Source organism: Onychostoma macrolepis, chromosome 01 (genome assembly GCF_012432095.1).
Source record: "Onychostoma macrolepis isolate SWU-2019 chromosome 01, ASM1243209v1, whole genome shotgun sequence".
Taxonomy (NCBI): Eukaryota; Metazoa; Chordata; class Actinopteri; order Cypriniformes; family Cyprinidae; genus Onychostoma; species Onychostoma macrolepis.
Genome location: NC_081155.1, coordinates 13,747,727 through 13,764,708, shown reverse-complemented (window position 1 = coordinate 13,764,708; position 16,982 = coordinate 13,747,727). Strand labels below are relative to the sequence as shown.

Sequence of the window (16,982 nt, the reverse complement as noted above, 5' to 3'; positions counted from 1 at the left end):
CTGAAAAAAACAAACAATCCAAATGACTATTAAAGGAAAAGCCATCCAAGATGTAGATGAGTTTGTTTCTTCATCAGATTTGGAGAAATTTAGCATTACATCACTTGCTCACCAATGGATCCTCTGCAGTGAATGGGTGCCGTCAGAATGAGAGTCCAAACTGATAAAAACACCACAGTAATCCACATCACTCCAGTCCATCAATTAAAGTCTGGTAAAGTGAAAAGCGGCATGTTTCTAAGAAAGAAGAATTCATTATTAAGATGTTTTCCACTTCAGACCATTGTTTCTGGCTAAAATACAAGTCCTCTATCCACAATATTGCTTCCTCCAGTGGAAAAAGTCATCTGGTCTGAATCAGGAGAGAAATATGCTCAGATTAAGCACGGTTTATTAGAGAAAACAGTCTAAAATAGCTTTAAACAAATATGCTGGTGGATTTTAATGTGAGAGCACAAAGGGAGATGGACTTTTATGGAGGAAGCATTATTATGGATTTTGGCCAGAAGCTACATTTTGAAGTTAAAAATGTTTTAATGATGGATTTGTTCATTACAAACATGCAGATTTGATGTTAATTGATGTACTGGAGTGGTGTGGATTACTTGTGGTGTTTTTATCAGCGGTTTGGACTCTCATTCTGACGGCACCCATCCATTGCTGAGCAAGTGATGCAATGCTAAATTTCGCCAAATCTGTTCTGATGAAGAGAAAAGAACTCGTTTACATTTTGGATGGCTCGAGGGTGAATACATTTTCAACAAATTTTCATTTTTGGCTCAACTATTCCTTTAAAAAACAGCCTTTGACTGACTTAAGATCTGCATCATTTGGATTAAACTCAAAGCTGAGTCTTGTGATTGTACCTTTCACCTCAGGGCGAGTAGTGTTATTGGATTGCTGGTGGTTTTGAAGTGCTATGTCACTGGAATTTGACATGGACTGTGGAAACAAACCCACACTGACTCTGTGTACCGTAGCAGGTTGATAATACAGGCATACACACATCTATGAATACACACACACTGTATACTATCACCCTTACCTTCAACTTCTTGACATGTGGAGTGTGTGCCTTCGGAGAAGGAGTGAAATTTGAAGTTTCTGTGTTTTCAGTGTTTGTGTAGGCCTCCTGGGAACAAAACGATACGCTCAGGGATTCACGAGAGATCACCTGAACCCACTGACTACAGCAACAAAGCATCAGTGCACATGACTGATGCATCCAGAAGACAACACAATTTCATGTGATGACTGAAACTAAAGTGCAAATGCAGAAAAGCAGACATTGTTGATGGTGGCATAGGAGAGATAGCACGATGACGTCTTGAAGTTTTGGCGAGTCGGTGCAAACAGCAACAAAGCAAGGTCAGGCAGAAACAGTGTCTGTGCATGTGACTTTTTGGACCAGTGTTGTTATTTACTAAAGCTAAAAATTCTAAAAACATTTACAGTAATTGAAACGAATGAAATGTTGCCAGAAATAAAACTGAATATAAAAAATGTTATATTCATATATATATATAAAAAAAAAAAAAAACTTAGGTAACACTTTACAATACTTCTACAGCATTTATTAATCTTAGTTAATGTTAATTTCAGCATTTACTAATGCATTATTAAAATCACAAGTTGTGTTTGTTAACATTTGTTACTGTGAAATAACATTGAATAAACAACAACTGTATTTTCATTAACTAAGATGAATAAATAGTGTAATAAATGCACTGTTCATTGTTTGTTCATGTTAGTTAATACATTAACTAATGTTAATAAATGACACATTGTAAAGTGTTACCAAAACTTATATTAAAAAACTTAAAATTTTAAAATCATTCTTAAAATTATTTCATGTTAGTTGCAAAAGAAACATTTCAAACTTTTGCTTAGATGAAAGTACTATTAATAATACTAAAATGGAAAAGAAAATTAATATAAAAAAGACAAAAAAAGAAATTTACTAAAGCACACAAAGTTACTAAAACAACTAAAAGTAAAAGGCAAAGAGAAAGTATAAAACACTAATATTTTATAGTAATAATACAAACACTGGCTTGGACCCCAATTTTTGTTGGTTTGCATTTACTAATATGTGACCCTGGACCACAAAACCTATCATAAGTAGCATGGGTATATTTGTAGCAATAGCCAAAAATACATTGTATGGGTCAAAATTATTGATTTTTCTTTTATGCCAAAAATCATTAGGATATTAAGTAAAGATCATGTTCCATGAAGATATTTTGTAAATTTCTTACCGTAAATGTATAAAAACATAATTTTTTTAATTAGTAATATGCATTGCTAAGAACTTCATTTGGACAACTTTAAAAGGCGATTTTCTCAATATTTAGATTTTTTTGCACCCTCAGATTCCAGATTTTCAAATAGTTGTATCTCGGCCAAATATTGTCCTATCATAACCATACATAAATGGAAAGCTTATTTATTCAGCTTTTAGATGATGTATAAATCTCAATTTCGAAAAATTGACACTTAAGACTGGTTTTGTGGTCCAGGGTCACATATTACAATGCTCCATTTCAAACAGTATGCTGTTCCCTTGCACTTAATTATAATTATTATTCTTAATTTAAAAAAATAATTGAAAATCTTCATAAATACTAAGATAGTAAAGTACTAATATGAAATGCCTCCATTTTAAGGACTATTCTGTTGCACTGAACAATTATATTTATTATTCTTTAATAATTTTGTCTATGGTATAGATGACTGCCAACCGAGGGCAAGTGAAATGGCAGTGCATTGGGAGTTAATATGTTTTGTCAGTACTCACTTTGACTATGATGAGGTTTGAAGGTTTTTCTTCGATCGGTCTTCTCTCCACCACAGACTCAAAGATGGCACTGTAGTTCTGGATCAGCTTGGCCATAATGTTGTTACAGATATTCTGCTCCCGAATACCCTCAAAACCAGATGACACACTGCAGAAAACACACACACACACACTGTGAAAACACAGATCGAGTGCCGCAACATTAAATGATAAAACCAGGAACAATATTTACCTCCTTTTTTAAAGCCCTTTTTAGTAATAAATCATAAGCAATGACATATCACAATCAATTGAGCAAAATGCAATAAAACTAAATAGATCTTGGAGCTGATGCAAAAATAAATCAAGAATAAAACAACTAAATAAAATCAGATTTTCATTAAAAAAAATAAATGTCATTACAGGATCAAGGTAACATTGTAGAGTCAAATTCAATTTGCTGTCACTTAGGTAAAAGGTTTTTTTAAAAAAGCAAACTTTTTGTAAACTAAATAATACTATTCTCTCAGTGTTTGAGGCCACACTGAGATACTGTCCCACAATAGAGGGTAATAAAACGTACAGTAAATGCTGCTACTGTATGAGGTCACCGAGTGCTTGTCTGACAGCTGTATTTGTGGTTTAATTATTCCCGACAAAGAGAACATGTTGTACAGAAAAGAAAGGTATGTGCCTAAAACAGGCAACAGTCTTGTCACTTCCACGTCACTGATCTGAGGTTACACACATCGCGTATACACAGACGCTGAGGTGTCAAACGCACATGTTGTGGTCACAGGGATTCCCTGAAACTGAGCGGCTGATTTATTATTAGGGGTTGCGTTCGTATTGCAACAGCTGGCAACTTGCTTACAAGTCACTATAACATGGAACAAATAAAATAATATTTAAAATGAATTGATGCAACAATTAACTTGTATTTTGTAAAATCACATTACTTCATGTCCAGCCTCTGTAGGACACTAACTACATTAAAAATATTGAAGGGTGTTGGCTTAAATCTGGATATATAGTTAGTTATGTATGGAGGTTCACTTCTGTATGCTTTTTGAGCTGTTTTTTTTCTCAGAGCTATTCACTTGTGAATAATCAGCCTGAGTGCTTCTGTGCCTGAAAATAGCAACCAAGTAATTTATGACCACGGAGAGTATGTAAGTGATATTTGCGTATGCACTGACATCGAGTAAAGAATTCCACCTGGACTTTGGCCCCCTCTATTGGAGTCCAAAGCCAGGATAGCAAGACATAAGACTTGCATCCAAGATGTATTTCAAAGTATTATTTTTGATGATGCAATGACAATTTAAACCATCAAGATTTTAGGTTGAAATTTATTAGTGCTGTCAAATGATTTATCGCGATTAATTGCATCCAAAATAAAAGTTTTTGTTTACACAGTATATCTGTGTGTGTACTGTGTATATTTATTATGTATATATATATATATATATAAAAATACACACTCATGCATGTATATATTTAAGAAAAATATTACGTTTATATTGTAAATATATTTACATATGTGTATGTATATGTAAATACATGTAAATATTTTCAAAATGTGTGTGTATTTATATATACACATAATAAATATACTCAGTACAAACAGATATATTACGTAAATAAAAATGTTAATTTTGGATGCGATTAATTGTGATTAATCATTTGACAGCACTAAAATGTATAGGATTATATTAATGAAAAAGAAAATCATGCTTTGGTAAATCAGAATTATGACAAAATGCCAAAATTAATGAGATAAAAAAAATTTCATAATTATAAGATTAAAAAGTCAAAATGAGGAAATACAACTGTAAATCATAATTAAAAGATAAAAATGGCAAATTTGTGACGCAATATGATATGCCAACATTTTTTTTTTAATTTTGACTTTTTATGTCTTTTTGACTTATGTCACAATGATTACTTGTTTAAAGAAAAAAAGTGGTCACACTTTAATTTGTGGACCAATTCTCACTATTAACTAATTATTGATTACAACGTTTGTCTGAATACACTCCTAATTTAGTCCTTATTAATAGCTAGTAAGGTAGTTGTTTAGGTATGGGACAGGATTAAGGGAAAATATGGTCATGCAGAATAAGGCAATAATATGTGCTAAAAAGTACTAATAAACAGCCAATATGCTAGTAATATGCATGCTAATAAGCAAATAATTAATAGAGAGAATCGGTCCTTTAAATAAAGTGTTACTGAAAAATATTTTTAAAATTTAAATAGTCCTGTGATATGACAAATGAACATTTTATATAGTGTCTCAATTAATATGAAGTCATACAAATTGCATTGAATAATCAACTAACAAAAAGTCATGTCAAATACCCTATAAAATTTTTTTAAATAATAAGAATAAACAGTATACATAAATAAATAAACATAATAGTGTGAATTTTGAAGTTACAGTACACTCATGACAAATTCATCACTGTGCAGGCATTGAGATGGTCAAGGTGTGTCTTGGAGACATAAGTGCCGATCACTCTGAAATACAGCTGAGGAGAAGAGAAACTGAGAACATGACACCCAGACCACATACCATGCAGCTTTTGGCAATGAGCAGATGAAACATAATTCAAATAGCTTGCGGATACTTGCACAACTCAAGGTAAGACTTGTGAACTTAAATGCAAAGTAAAGAATTTACTTGAAGACACGATGGGTATCAGATTATGGCTCAGCTGATATAATTAATGAAAGTGAAAAATATTTGATTGGTTTGCTTGTGTTGAACTGTGTGACTGTGACTTACTGGAAGATGTTGGGCCCAAACACAGTGGCCAGATTGGTGGCGGTCATGCGGTTATGTGCATGTTCCTGTTCCACCTGAGACAGGAAGTGACATAAGTAATGCAGGAGACTGTAGTGGATATCTGGCAGCTGGAGTAGGAGCTCACGCAGGTCCTTACAGAAGTCACCCTCACGGGATTCTGACGGAATGACACAGAAATATAATAAAGGATTTAATATGTTAATATATGTGACCCTGGAGCACAAAACCTGTCATAAGTAGCATGGGTATATTTGTAGCAATAGCCAAAAATACACTGTATGGGTCAACATTATCAATTTTTCTTTTATGCCAAAAATCATTAGGATATTAAGTAAAGATCATGTTCCATGAAGATATTTTGTAATTTTTACCGTAAATGTATAAAAACTTCATTTTTGATTAGTAATATGCATGGCTAAGAACTTCATTTGGACAACTTTAAAGGTGATTTTCTCAATTTTTTTTTTTTTTGCACCCTCAGATTCCAGATTTTCATATAGTTGTATCTCAGCCAAATATTGTCCTATCATAACAAACCATACATCAATGGAAAGCTTATTTATTCAGCTTTCAGATGATGTATACATCTAAATTTCACTTAAGACTGGTTTTGTGTCATCAAGTAATAAATTTTTAAAAATGTAATTTAAAATAATTATTAATCAATTTATATTACAGTTAATAATAATAAATATTTTCATAATTATTTTTAATTTTTGTCATATATTTTCTATTTTAGCTATAGCTGTCACAGAAACAGCTACAAAGCAGTAACAGTTGCTGGGGAAAAGCTGCAAAACACAAAGTGTTGACAAGGATTATTTGTGGCGCTTTTAAGGTGAATAGTAAATGTGGAAGTGAATAGAGCTGACTCAGAACTGCTCTGTAAGAAGTAGGGGAAGGGTGACGGCTTTAATAGTGTGTGGACATGTAGTAAAACAGTGTGGGGCAACGGGAAGAGAAAGTACCACATCGAATTACTGAAGTGTGCCTGTTATAACTACTAATGGAATAGAGGAACTTCCCTATGATTGAAAGGTAAGCGAGAATTTACTAGCAATAATCATATATATATTTGATAAATAGTTTTAAAATAGTAGATGTTGGGGGCTCAAAGGTGAGAAGAAATGTCATATTTTCTTTTTAATCAGCAACAAATCTAAAAAATATATATATTTTTGTTTTAATATATTAATATTAATAACAATTGATTATTTTTTCACGTTCTGAGTTTGAAATCAAATCCAAGAGTTCATCTTAAATTTCTTAAATAACATTCCCAATACAAATATGTGTCTGTTTTAATCCTCGTTTTCTGGCATCCGAGATGCACCATCTGTGCAGGGTATATAATGTCTCGCACATGCCACAAAGAGAGGGAGATTGGGACACCAACAGTGAGGGAGAAAAAGAAAAAAAAACAGCAGTAAACAAGTCTGTGGAGAAAGCAGCTCACGTAATTCCTTCAGGAAATCTTTTTTTTGGGGAAGCATTAATATGAAACTGAGGTGTTTATTGGTGCACCGCTGATCTCTGACACCAAGACAGCATTAATCAAGCAAAGTCTCCTCTCTGCACGTCGCAGAGGTCAGTGAAGAATGATACAGCTGCAAATTCAATATTTTTTTTCCATTTTTAATGGACCCAATGGACGTAAGCCAGCAAAATAATGTAATTTATTAAAGCACTATCTAATCTTTTACACCATTCAGAAGCTAAAATCTTGCCTAGAGCTCTTCAGGCAGTATGAAAATTTTAATCACTTACTATGATATAGTCTACACTAAAGTCTAAGGCCGCTCTGCTCAGCCTTTATCCTGACTATGACTCATGAGCTTAAGATAGAATCATAACCTTCACCCAAATAATTTCAGTTGATCAACAGCTTAACAGGTTTGACTGGCACCAAACCGCTGACCTACTTTGCTATTATGAATTAAACACATTGTAATTGTAATGTATGTAAATATTGTTTATATATATATATATATATATATACACAGTGGTGTGAAAAAGTGTTGGCCCCCTTCCTGATTTTTTTAATTCTTTGCATGTTTGTCACACTTTAATGTTTCAGATCATCAAACAAATTTAAATATTAATCAAAGATAACACAAGTAAACACAACATGCAGTTTTTAAATGAAGTTTTTTTATTATGAAGGGAAAACAAAATCCAAACCCACATGGCCCTGTGTGAAAAAGTGCTTGCCCCCTCCTATTAAATCATGAAAGAACTGTGATTAACCACATTATTTTAAAAAGCTGAGTTAAATTTCACTAGCCAAACCCAGGCCTGATTACTGCCAGACCTGTTGAATCAAGAAATCACTTAAATAGAACCTGTCTGACAAAGGTTCTGCGATCTTAAGAAATTCATAAACAGATGAGAAACAAAATAGTTGACATGTATCAGTCTGGAAAGGGTTATAAAGCCATTTCTAAGGCTTTGGGACTCCAGCAAACCATGGTCAGAGCCATTATCCACAAATGGAGAAAACTTGGAACAGTGGTGAACCTTCCCAGGAGTGGTTGGCCTACAAAAATTACTCCAAGAGCACAAAGACGACTCATCCAGGAGGTCCTAAAAGAACCCAGAACAACATCTAAAGAACTGCAAGCCTCACTTGCCTCAATTAAGGTCAGTGTTCATGATTCAACAATAAGAAAGTGACTGGGCAAAAACAGCATCCATGGGAGAGTTCCAAGGCAAAAGCCATTGCTGACCAAAAACAACACAAAGGCTCATCTCACATTTGCCAAAAAATATCTTAATTATCCCCAAGACTTTTGGGTAAATATTCTGTGGACTGATGCAACAAAAGTTGAACTTTTTGGAAGGTGTGTGTCCCGTTACATCTGGCGTGAAACCAACACAGCATTTCATAAAAAGAACATCATACCAGCAGTCAAACATGGTGGTGGTAGTGTGATGGTCTGAGGCTGCTTTGCAGCTTCAGAACCTGGATGACTTGCCATAATTGATGGAACCATGAATTCTGCTCTCTATCAGAAAATCCTGAAGGAGAATGTCCGGCCATCTGTTCGTGACCTCAGGCTCAAGTGCACTTGGGTTATGCAGCAGGACAATGATCCCAAACACAGCAGCAAGTCCACCTCTGAATGTCTCAAGAAAAACAAAATTAAGGTTTTGGAGTGACCAAGTCAAAGTCCGGACTTAAATCCGATTGAGATGCTGTGGCATGACCTTAAACAGTCCATTCATGCTCGAAAACCCTCCAGTGTGGCTGAATTAAAACAATTCTGCAAAGATGAGTGGGCCAAAATTCCTCCACAGCGCTGTAACAGACTCATTGCAAGTTATCGCAAATGCTTGATTGCAGTTGTTGCTGCAAAGGGTGGCACAACCAGTTATTTGGTTTAGGGGGCAAGCATTTTTTCACACAAGGCCATGTGGGTTTGGATTTTGTTTTCCCTTCATGATAAAAAAACTTCATTTAAAAACTGCATGTTGTGTTTACTTGTGTTATCTTTGATTAATATTTAAATTTGTTTGATGATCTGAAACATTAAAGTGTGACAAACATGTAAAAAATCAGGAAGGGGCCAACACTTTTTCACACCACTGTATATATATATATATATATATATATATATATATATATATATATATATATATATATATATATATATGTGCATAAGGATATGTGGACACGGTGATGGAAAAATATGAGGAAAATTATATTTTAATGGTTTTGCATTTGCATGCAAAACATTTGCTTTATCTTGTAAAACAACTGCATTTCCCTTAAAAAATGTTGATGGCAACATTGACCAAAGTTGCCCAGCAACTTTTTATTATTATTTTAATATTATTTTTTTTAATTTAGGCTGGTTTGTATTCTCTGCCTCAGCAGTCTAACAACTGATTGAGATGGCCAATCAAAACAAAGTAGGCGGGGTTTAGTGTTCACAAAAGCAGATTTGTTTACATTTTCAAGTTTTCAGCGCGAGAAGCCTCAGTTAACGCTGAAAGAGTACCTTAAACTATTAACAGTAATATACCCAGTGGTACAAACTACTCGACTTTTTTTCTAAAATATGGGATTGGTTTTGGATTGAAAACATGGTTTCTTAACTGAATGTGACGAAACAAGAAACGTTTTGCGCTTTCTACATAATTAGGCATACAAATGAAAGTCAAAATGATTACTTAGGCTACTTCCCAAATATAATTAGATTTTTCCTCCCATGTCATATCTTTTCTCTCACCATGTCCCCTCAAGGTCTCCGAAGTTTGACCCTGCAATCTTTCAGTTAACACCAGCCCAGATGTTTTAAGTACTCCACCACACCTCCCATGAATGAAGACTAAAGCTGACTCACCCTGGTACAGGTGAATGAGAGGATTGTGGATGGAGGGGTGGATGAGACCTTCAGGTAGATCCCTCAAGAACTGCTTCAGTAAACTGGCTACAGCAAAGGCGTCTGCATCCTGATGAAGATCCACCTCTTCTCCTCCATCAATCCTCTGCCGCAGGTTATCCACCGTCCGGACGCTGCCGTTCACTCTGAACAGACCCTCCAGACGAAGACCTGGGAGATCGGGGCACCATGAGAGACACATGAAGCTCTGTAAGTCAATTTGTAGTTAAAACTAGCAACATTTCAGGGTTTCAATAGTTATGCCACTAACTAATCTTTAAAAAATATATATGAGAAGATATTTGATCAACGGCATAAAAATCTACAGAAAAATCAAGCTCAGGTAAAATACAGTTTCATGTCAAAGGCCCAGTGAAGTGATTTTCTTCTCTGAAGGGTTATAGCACCATCCAGAGGAAAACAAGCACCACTGCAGCTTCTGGCTTCAGATTTACAGAGTACAGTATGTACTACAGTTTGGAACAAATATGGTAATAAACGATAATGTTTAGTGAAGTCTAGTCTTTAAGTGTTGAAAGTTGATTTAATGGAAAAATTCTAACTCAAGTGATGTTATTTGTCGATAGGAAGTGAAATTAATATATATTTTGAACATATTGTACTGTTTATACAAATAGTACTCTTTTCTATTTCATCCTTGCAGTTTTGTCATGTTGTCAATCAACAGTTCTTTACTAACAAATGAGTTTTAGAGGACAGAGGTGGGCTTGTGTAGGATGAAAAACTGTTTTTGTACATTTTATAATATTTGTGACTTTAAATAATGTGCTTTTTATTATCTTTTGTGTTTTCAAATAAATAATACAAATTCTTCCTAAAATACATTTATTGTTATTTTCTTACTGACTGTATAATGGTAAACTTGGTATTTTTACCATAAATAAATAAATATTACAGAATGTTTTACAGAAATGCGATTAGAAATCATGCTGCTACTTGAGTGCACACATCTTTCCTTTTTTATTTGGTTTGACCTTGATCCGCTACCCAGTTACCTAATTGTAATAGTCACAGCTTGGTCTTTGTTGGCTAAAGGCTTGGAGCCATTCACTAAAGTAGTAAAAGCTGTGACTTTATGTTCTTAGACAACATGTACTATTGGCAGGTAGAAAACTAAAACCATAATGCTTGCCAGTTCATTCACCTCAGCCCACATGGTCAGAGTGCACTGAGTGAACCCACAGTATTCTTCAAAAGAGCACACACACAAAAAGAGAAAATGTAATTGATTTTAAAAAGTATAAGAAAATGCATGTATACGAATTTTAGATAAACTAAAACGTTTTCCTTTTTTTTTTTTTTTTTTTTAATTCTCAGTTGAGATACCATGACTACAAAAAATATTTGTATTTTAAAAATGCAAGTCACACAACAGGATTACTTAAAGTAAGGCAATTAAAATTATATAAAAACAGCACCTAACGTACATATATAAGTTATAGATTTATAAATGTAATTTAAATTATCCTTTAATGCAATACTATAATACTACAATAATGTAATAATTGTGATGATTAAAATATCTATATTAAGTGAAAAACCTGTCATGTCAAAATAAAAATAGAAAACAATACAGAAAAAGAGTACAATATAATAATATGAAACAAATATGAAAGAAAACAGTGTTTTTAACTTAATATAATACAAGTTTTTAACTTTTCTCACACACACACACACACACACACACACACACATACATGCATATACATGTGGATGTGTGTCTCACCTGGGATCATTCCCATAAAGTTTAAGTGAAAAGTATATTATATTGTTTTAGCTTTTTTGCCCTGGAATCGTTCCCTATAAAGTTCAAAAGGGCAAAACAAAGTATTCTGCTATTTGTAACTATAGCATTTGCCACACCTCTGAAAACAATGATCATAAATAATAAATTGCCCAGTAACTCTTAGGCCTGTATCAGTCACCTGATGATTTCTCCTTTGTGAAAATGCAGTAGGCCAGGATGTGATGTGCTATTAGTTGCTTAAAGCATTATAATGGTTCACCAAAGAAATATTCGGGTTACTTTTAATTCTTTATCATTGTCCCCAGATCAGATTTCTCACACCAACTGTGTGCAATGCTTACCATGCTTTTCCAGATACTCCACCATACTCCGGACCACCACAGGAACCCCATCCTTGACAAGTCCCAGATCTCTCAACTCCAGCAGGGACATGCCGAAGATTTTCTTCCCCACTGTGGCGGTGGCCGGAGAGGGTTTGATCACGGGCAGCTGTACCATCCTCTTCATGTCCTCCTTGATCTGAACAGCTGCCTTGTTGTGCTTGGAAAAGCAGAAGAGAAAGGAGCAGTCAACCACATCCACTGTTCTGACTGTCTGCATCTTGAAGACCCCTAGTCCATATCACCCTTTATAACAGAGACTTTTCCCACTGCCAGCGTAGGTGGATCTGTCACTGGCAGGAAACAGAAGGGAGGGAGAGTCTAGTGTGTGTGTGTGTGTGTCTACGTCAGGAGAGGTTGCCATGCACCTGTAACCAGGTGAGAGGAAACACACTCAAGCTGACAGTATATCAAACTCAGCTGTGCCTAGAGAACAGGGTTTATTATGGTCTAGACCAGGAAAGCTTTGAATGTTATGCATTCAGGAAGTTAAACTGATATGGTGAACAAATATTTACAATATGTAAATATTTTCTTTCAATGAAAACTACAATAAATTGAAGCTAAACTGGGAAGAGGTTTATTAGATATCACATGCAAAGTATAAACCAGTGTTATTTTAGTATTGTTAATATATTATTGTAGTTTTTGTTAATATTTTGATTTAAGTTGTATTTATTAGGTTACATGTTTTTTTAATGTCCATATAGATTTAAGTTTTAGTTTACAGTTTGTTCATATATTAAATTATATTATATCATATATGCTAATATTTATATTCAGAAAAAAACCCATGATTTTTTAAAAAACAAAAGTTATCTGATTAACTGTTAGCTTGCTAACAATTATGGGACAAATTTAATTAAACTGATATTTATTTGTCATTTTAAAATATTATTATTATTATTATTATTTACAATTTAATTTATTGATAATTAAAAAAATACATATTTTAATAGTTGTCAAAACATAGATTGATAAGTAATGCGATGGACAATAGCAAGTTTTAATTTGGCAGAGAGTATGTTTGTTTAAGGGTTGTTTATGTAATTTTTTTTTTATATTTATATAATATTTTACAATTCTACTGAGAAAAACTCTCTTAAATCAGCCTAGATCAGCTTAAATTAGGCAAGACCAGCAAACCATTTTAGGCTAGTTTGAGATTTTTGAGCAAGGCTGCATGTACATATAATATCTTTCTGCAGTATTTTTTTTTGAATGCAATAACGAAGTATTCAGTTGCATTGTGGAAAAGAGTTTATGCAGACACTAATTTAACAAAAAAGCATTTTTTCATTATAGATCTTAAAGTAACATCCATCAAAATTAATTATTTGTGTTGTCACAAACACAGAGATACAATGCATCTTTCTAAATGAAGGAAAGAACACAAGAATGGATTGTATTCAGAGGCCGTACTTCAATAAATGAGAAGCTTGCCTGCTCATTCTGTTCTCTACAGTCTATTATGTGAGCATCTTCTAATTGGGTGTTCTGAACGAAATGTCCTTTTTCAGCAGTGCCAGTGCATGACCCAGGCCACATTGTAAACGCACGTTTATCCTATAGCCTATGCATAATCAGCTCAAATACCAATAGTAGGAATACCATACAGTATAAGTGCATTTATTTTTGAAGGCTTAATCTGAGATGAATCAATGGTGATCTGCTTCAGTGTCACTTCACAAACACAAACTGAAGCCTAATTTGCTTCATAATCAGTGAGATAGTCTGTAAGATTTTTTTTTAATGTTTTTAACAGAAATGGCCACCAACACTGCATTTATTCAATTAAAAATACTGTTAAAAACAGTAATATTGTGAAAGAGGAATATATTTTAAAATGTGATGCAAAGCAGAAATTTCTGCATCATTACTCCAGTCTTCAAAGTCACATGATCCTTCAGAAATCATTCTAATATGCTGATTTAAGAAACATTTCTGATTATCAATGTTAAAAACAGTTTTTGCTGAATAAAAGTGTCAATTTCTTTAAAATAATAATAACTAATTATTAGCATAGAAGCTTTATATCTGAATATTCTTGCTAAAGTCTTTAGCATTTTGCTCCTCAAGTAGATATTAAGAACATAAGCCTGTCTGAGCTACTCATGAGAGACCAACAGGAACAGATGTCCATGAAATCACCACAACCCCACACACGAGTCCTCACAACACTTCATATGTGAAGAGCCAAGCGTTAGCATACAGGCATGCTATTCACAGTCAATGAGAGTAACAGAAAACTTTGTGCTGCAAGTTTCCATTACAGGTTCAGACAAAGTCCTAATCACTTAATGATGCCCCCCTGCTTTGACTCTTTTGGGAAGTCAATGGATCTTCAACCCTCCCCCATAAACTGCAAAATACACCTCAGTGAACCCTCATATCACATGAGATCCTTTATTATTTCTAGCTGAAGAGTTTAGATAAGTTAGCTCAAAAACTAAACTAAAAAATTTAGGGCCAGTCATTTTTAAATTGATCAAAAGTGACAGTAGAGAATCTTGAAAAATTGTATCAGCTTAAAAAAAAAGAAGCTGTTTTCAACATTGATGACAAAAAGAAATGTTTCCTGAGCAGCAAAATAACATATTAGAATGATTTCTGAAGGATCATGTGACACTTAAGACTAGAGTAATGCTGAATACTGAAAATTGAGCTTTGCATCACAAAAATAAATTACATTTTACAATATATTCACATAGAAAACAGTTTTTGCTGTATTTAATAATAGAATAAGAGTTGACAAAAATGATAACAGCCCCAAACTTTGCTACACAAGCTAAGATATATAATGCAGGTTTTTGTTCTTTGTTCAATTTCACAAACTCCATCTCTGTTGGGTGAGAAGCGAGTCTCGGCATGTTCATTCATATCTCTCTCACGCATGCGCGCACACATGCTGTGTGTGGTCCTGACAGCAACTGGTTGTAGCAGCGCATGCTAGCAACAGCTGCAGATCCCCTCTGCTATTATAGAAACACAAGCACATAGTTTACAACACTAACACTCTGAAAAACTGACAAAAATGGTATCTTTGGGGATACAACAGCTTGTCACTGGGGCAGTTCTGATAAGGGACAACTTTGTACCTTATTCAACCCTAAAAGGTGCATAGTACCCTAGAGTAGTATGTATATTTAAAATATGAACCTTTTAAGGGTAAATAAGATACAAATTTTTCCATTTGAGGTTACTGTCCTAATAAAAAAAGAAGCATCAAAGCAATGTTTCATTAAGTGTGAAGCTGACACAAGAGTGTCAGTTCCAGGTGGCCTAACACAAGAGACATTGTTAACAGATGGGAAGAAATGACCTCAGTCTAGCGGCTTTTACCCAGGTTTAAGTCCAGGATCACAGCCAGCACTCGTGCACATTGATGCATGCAGAAACTCCATAATAATCATGTGTAAACTCAAACACACACACTTTCATACTGGCTGACTGAGTTTCCCTCCCTTATAAGGAGTTGACCAGCATGTTTTTTGTACTTACACAGATGGTTATTGCTCCAGCCCCCATCTCCCTGTTCTTCCAGGAAGAGCCTGTAGAGTGATGAATTCCCCAAATTCCTTCTCCCTTCTTACATTGGCCTCCTTAACATCCCATAACAAAGTCGCCGGGTCATAATGTGTTGTTTAGTCCATCTTTGGATGGGCTAAACGTATCCGAAAACTTCAGAGGCTAAGCAGAGGAGTCAGCCTCCCTTTCCTAAAGCTCAGTGGAGCTTAGTGACTCCTCACCAAATGAAATCTGAGCCCTGCGCTCTAATTGGCTGGTGATGTGAGTCACATGACCAGCTGGCCCAAACCTTTGAGAGTCTCTCCACATGGGGCAAGTGAGATGAAGCTGCATCAATTACCAATTCACAACTTTTCAGTGTTGATGTAAGGGGCCTTTGTTTGTCTTCATACATTTTAAAGAATCAACTTAAATCATGTAAAAACTGAAACATTTTAGAATCTCCTTTCCAGTTTAAGTGTGAAATTCAAGACTAACATAAACTGCATGTAAATTTGTATGCACAGGCTTTTGTACTGAATAAAACAAGTCTTTGTGCACAACAAGTATAAAGAGTACTAGTCCTCAGAAGCTTCACTAATGGATGTATGGGATTATTATGCAGTAGCCAAAAATTTTAAACAATCCTAAACTTATATATTATGGATTTATCAAAGCAAATCTTATATTTGAAATCTTATACTTCAAAGTCACGTCCCTTTGTCTAGATTCCAGTTTAGAACCCTGTTTATTCTTTTAACCATGTTCAAGAGGTGCATCCTGGGATGCTTTTAAACTATTGAAGGAGTTCATGTATGCTGGATTCTTTTAACAAGTGGTTTAGTAAATAAGTTCATATGTACGCAAAGAAAAATATTCGTCTACAAAGCTAATTTCAATCATTTGTCTTTAGATTAAAAGATTCATGGAATTCTGCCCAACTGTCTAATCTTGCCAAGACTCCATTTTAAGTGCATTATTATTAAAAAACAATGCAGTACAATTTTTCTCATATTATTCTAACTGTAAAACTTTAAAATGTGGCCTGGCTTTCATGATTATGGAGGATTTTGAAATAAGGATGAGGATTTTGAATTATAAATTAATAAGCCTGAGCAGCTACATAGCAGTCACTAAATTAAAATATATAAACAATAAACCTTGTCTACAGGTGCATTTGTTTACATTTTTATCTCCCAATGTCTCTTGCATGTAGCACTTGGCGTTGTCTTCTGTCCACTCACTGAAGACAGATACGCGGGTGAAAACAGTGGGCTTCTCATCTCACGGGGCCACAACTCACTACACCATGAACCTCCCTTGATGCTGCACTTCATGACGGCTGACACACAAG

The 16,982-nt window shown here is 34.4% G+C and overlaps 1 protein-coding gene and 1 long non-coding RNA gene across 11 annotated transcripts in view; one reads left to right on the top strand and one right to left on the bottom strand.

Moving 5' to 3' along the window:
* Positions 1-16,154, bottom strand: part of fam13a (family with sequence similarity 13 member A) — a 50,348-nt gene extending 34,194 nt beyond the window's left edge. For 8 of the 10 annotated variants that reach the window (XM_058770312.1, XM_058770358.1, XM_058770319.1 and 5 more), the window contains exons 1-5: positions 12,083-12,478; positions 9,935-10,144; positions 5,568-5,745; positions 2,798-2,945; positions 1,046-1,132 (exon numbers count right to left, since the gene is read on the bottom strand). In XM_058770312.1, coding sequence (XP_058626295.1) covers positions 1,046-1,132; positions 2,798-2,945; positions 5,568-5,745; positions 9,935-10,144; positions 12,083-12,341 — 882 coding nt within the window. In that variant the 5' untranslated portion in view covers positions 12,342-12,478. Of the gene's footprint in view, positions 1-1,045; positions 1,133-2,797; positions 2,946-5,567; positions 5,746-9,934; positions 10,145-12,082; positions 12,479-15,622 lie in introns of those variants that run through there. The other 2 variants (XM_058770326.1, XM_058770366.1) reach the window with 2 other exon arrangements.
* LOC131537127 (uncharacterized) lies at positions 6,421-12,235 on the top strand. Its single transcript, XR_009270176.1, has 3 exons — positions 6,421-6,626; positions 9,835-10,183; positions 12,096-12,235. It is a non-coding gene; the product is annotated as an uncharacterized LOC131537127 (long non-coding RNA).
* Positions 16,155-16,982: the final 828 nt, after the last annotated feature.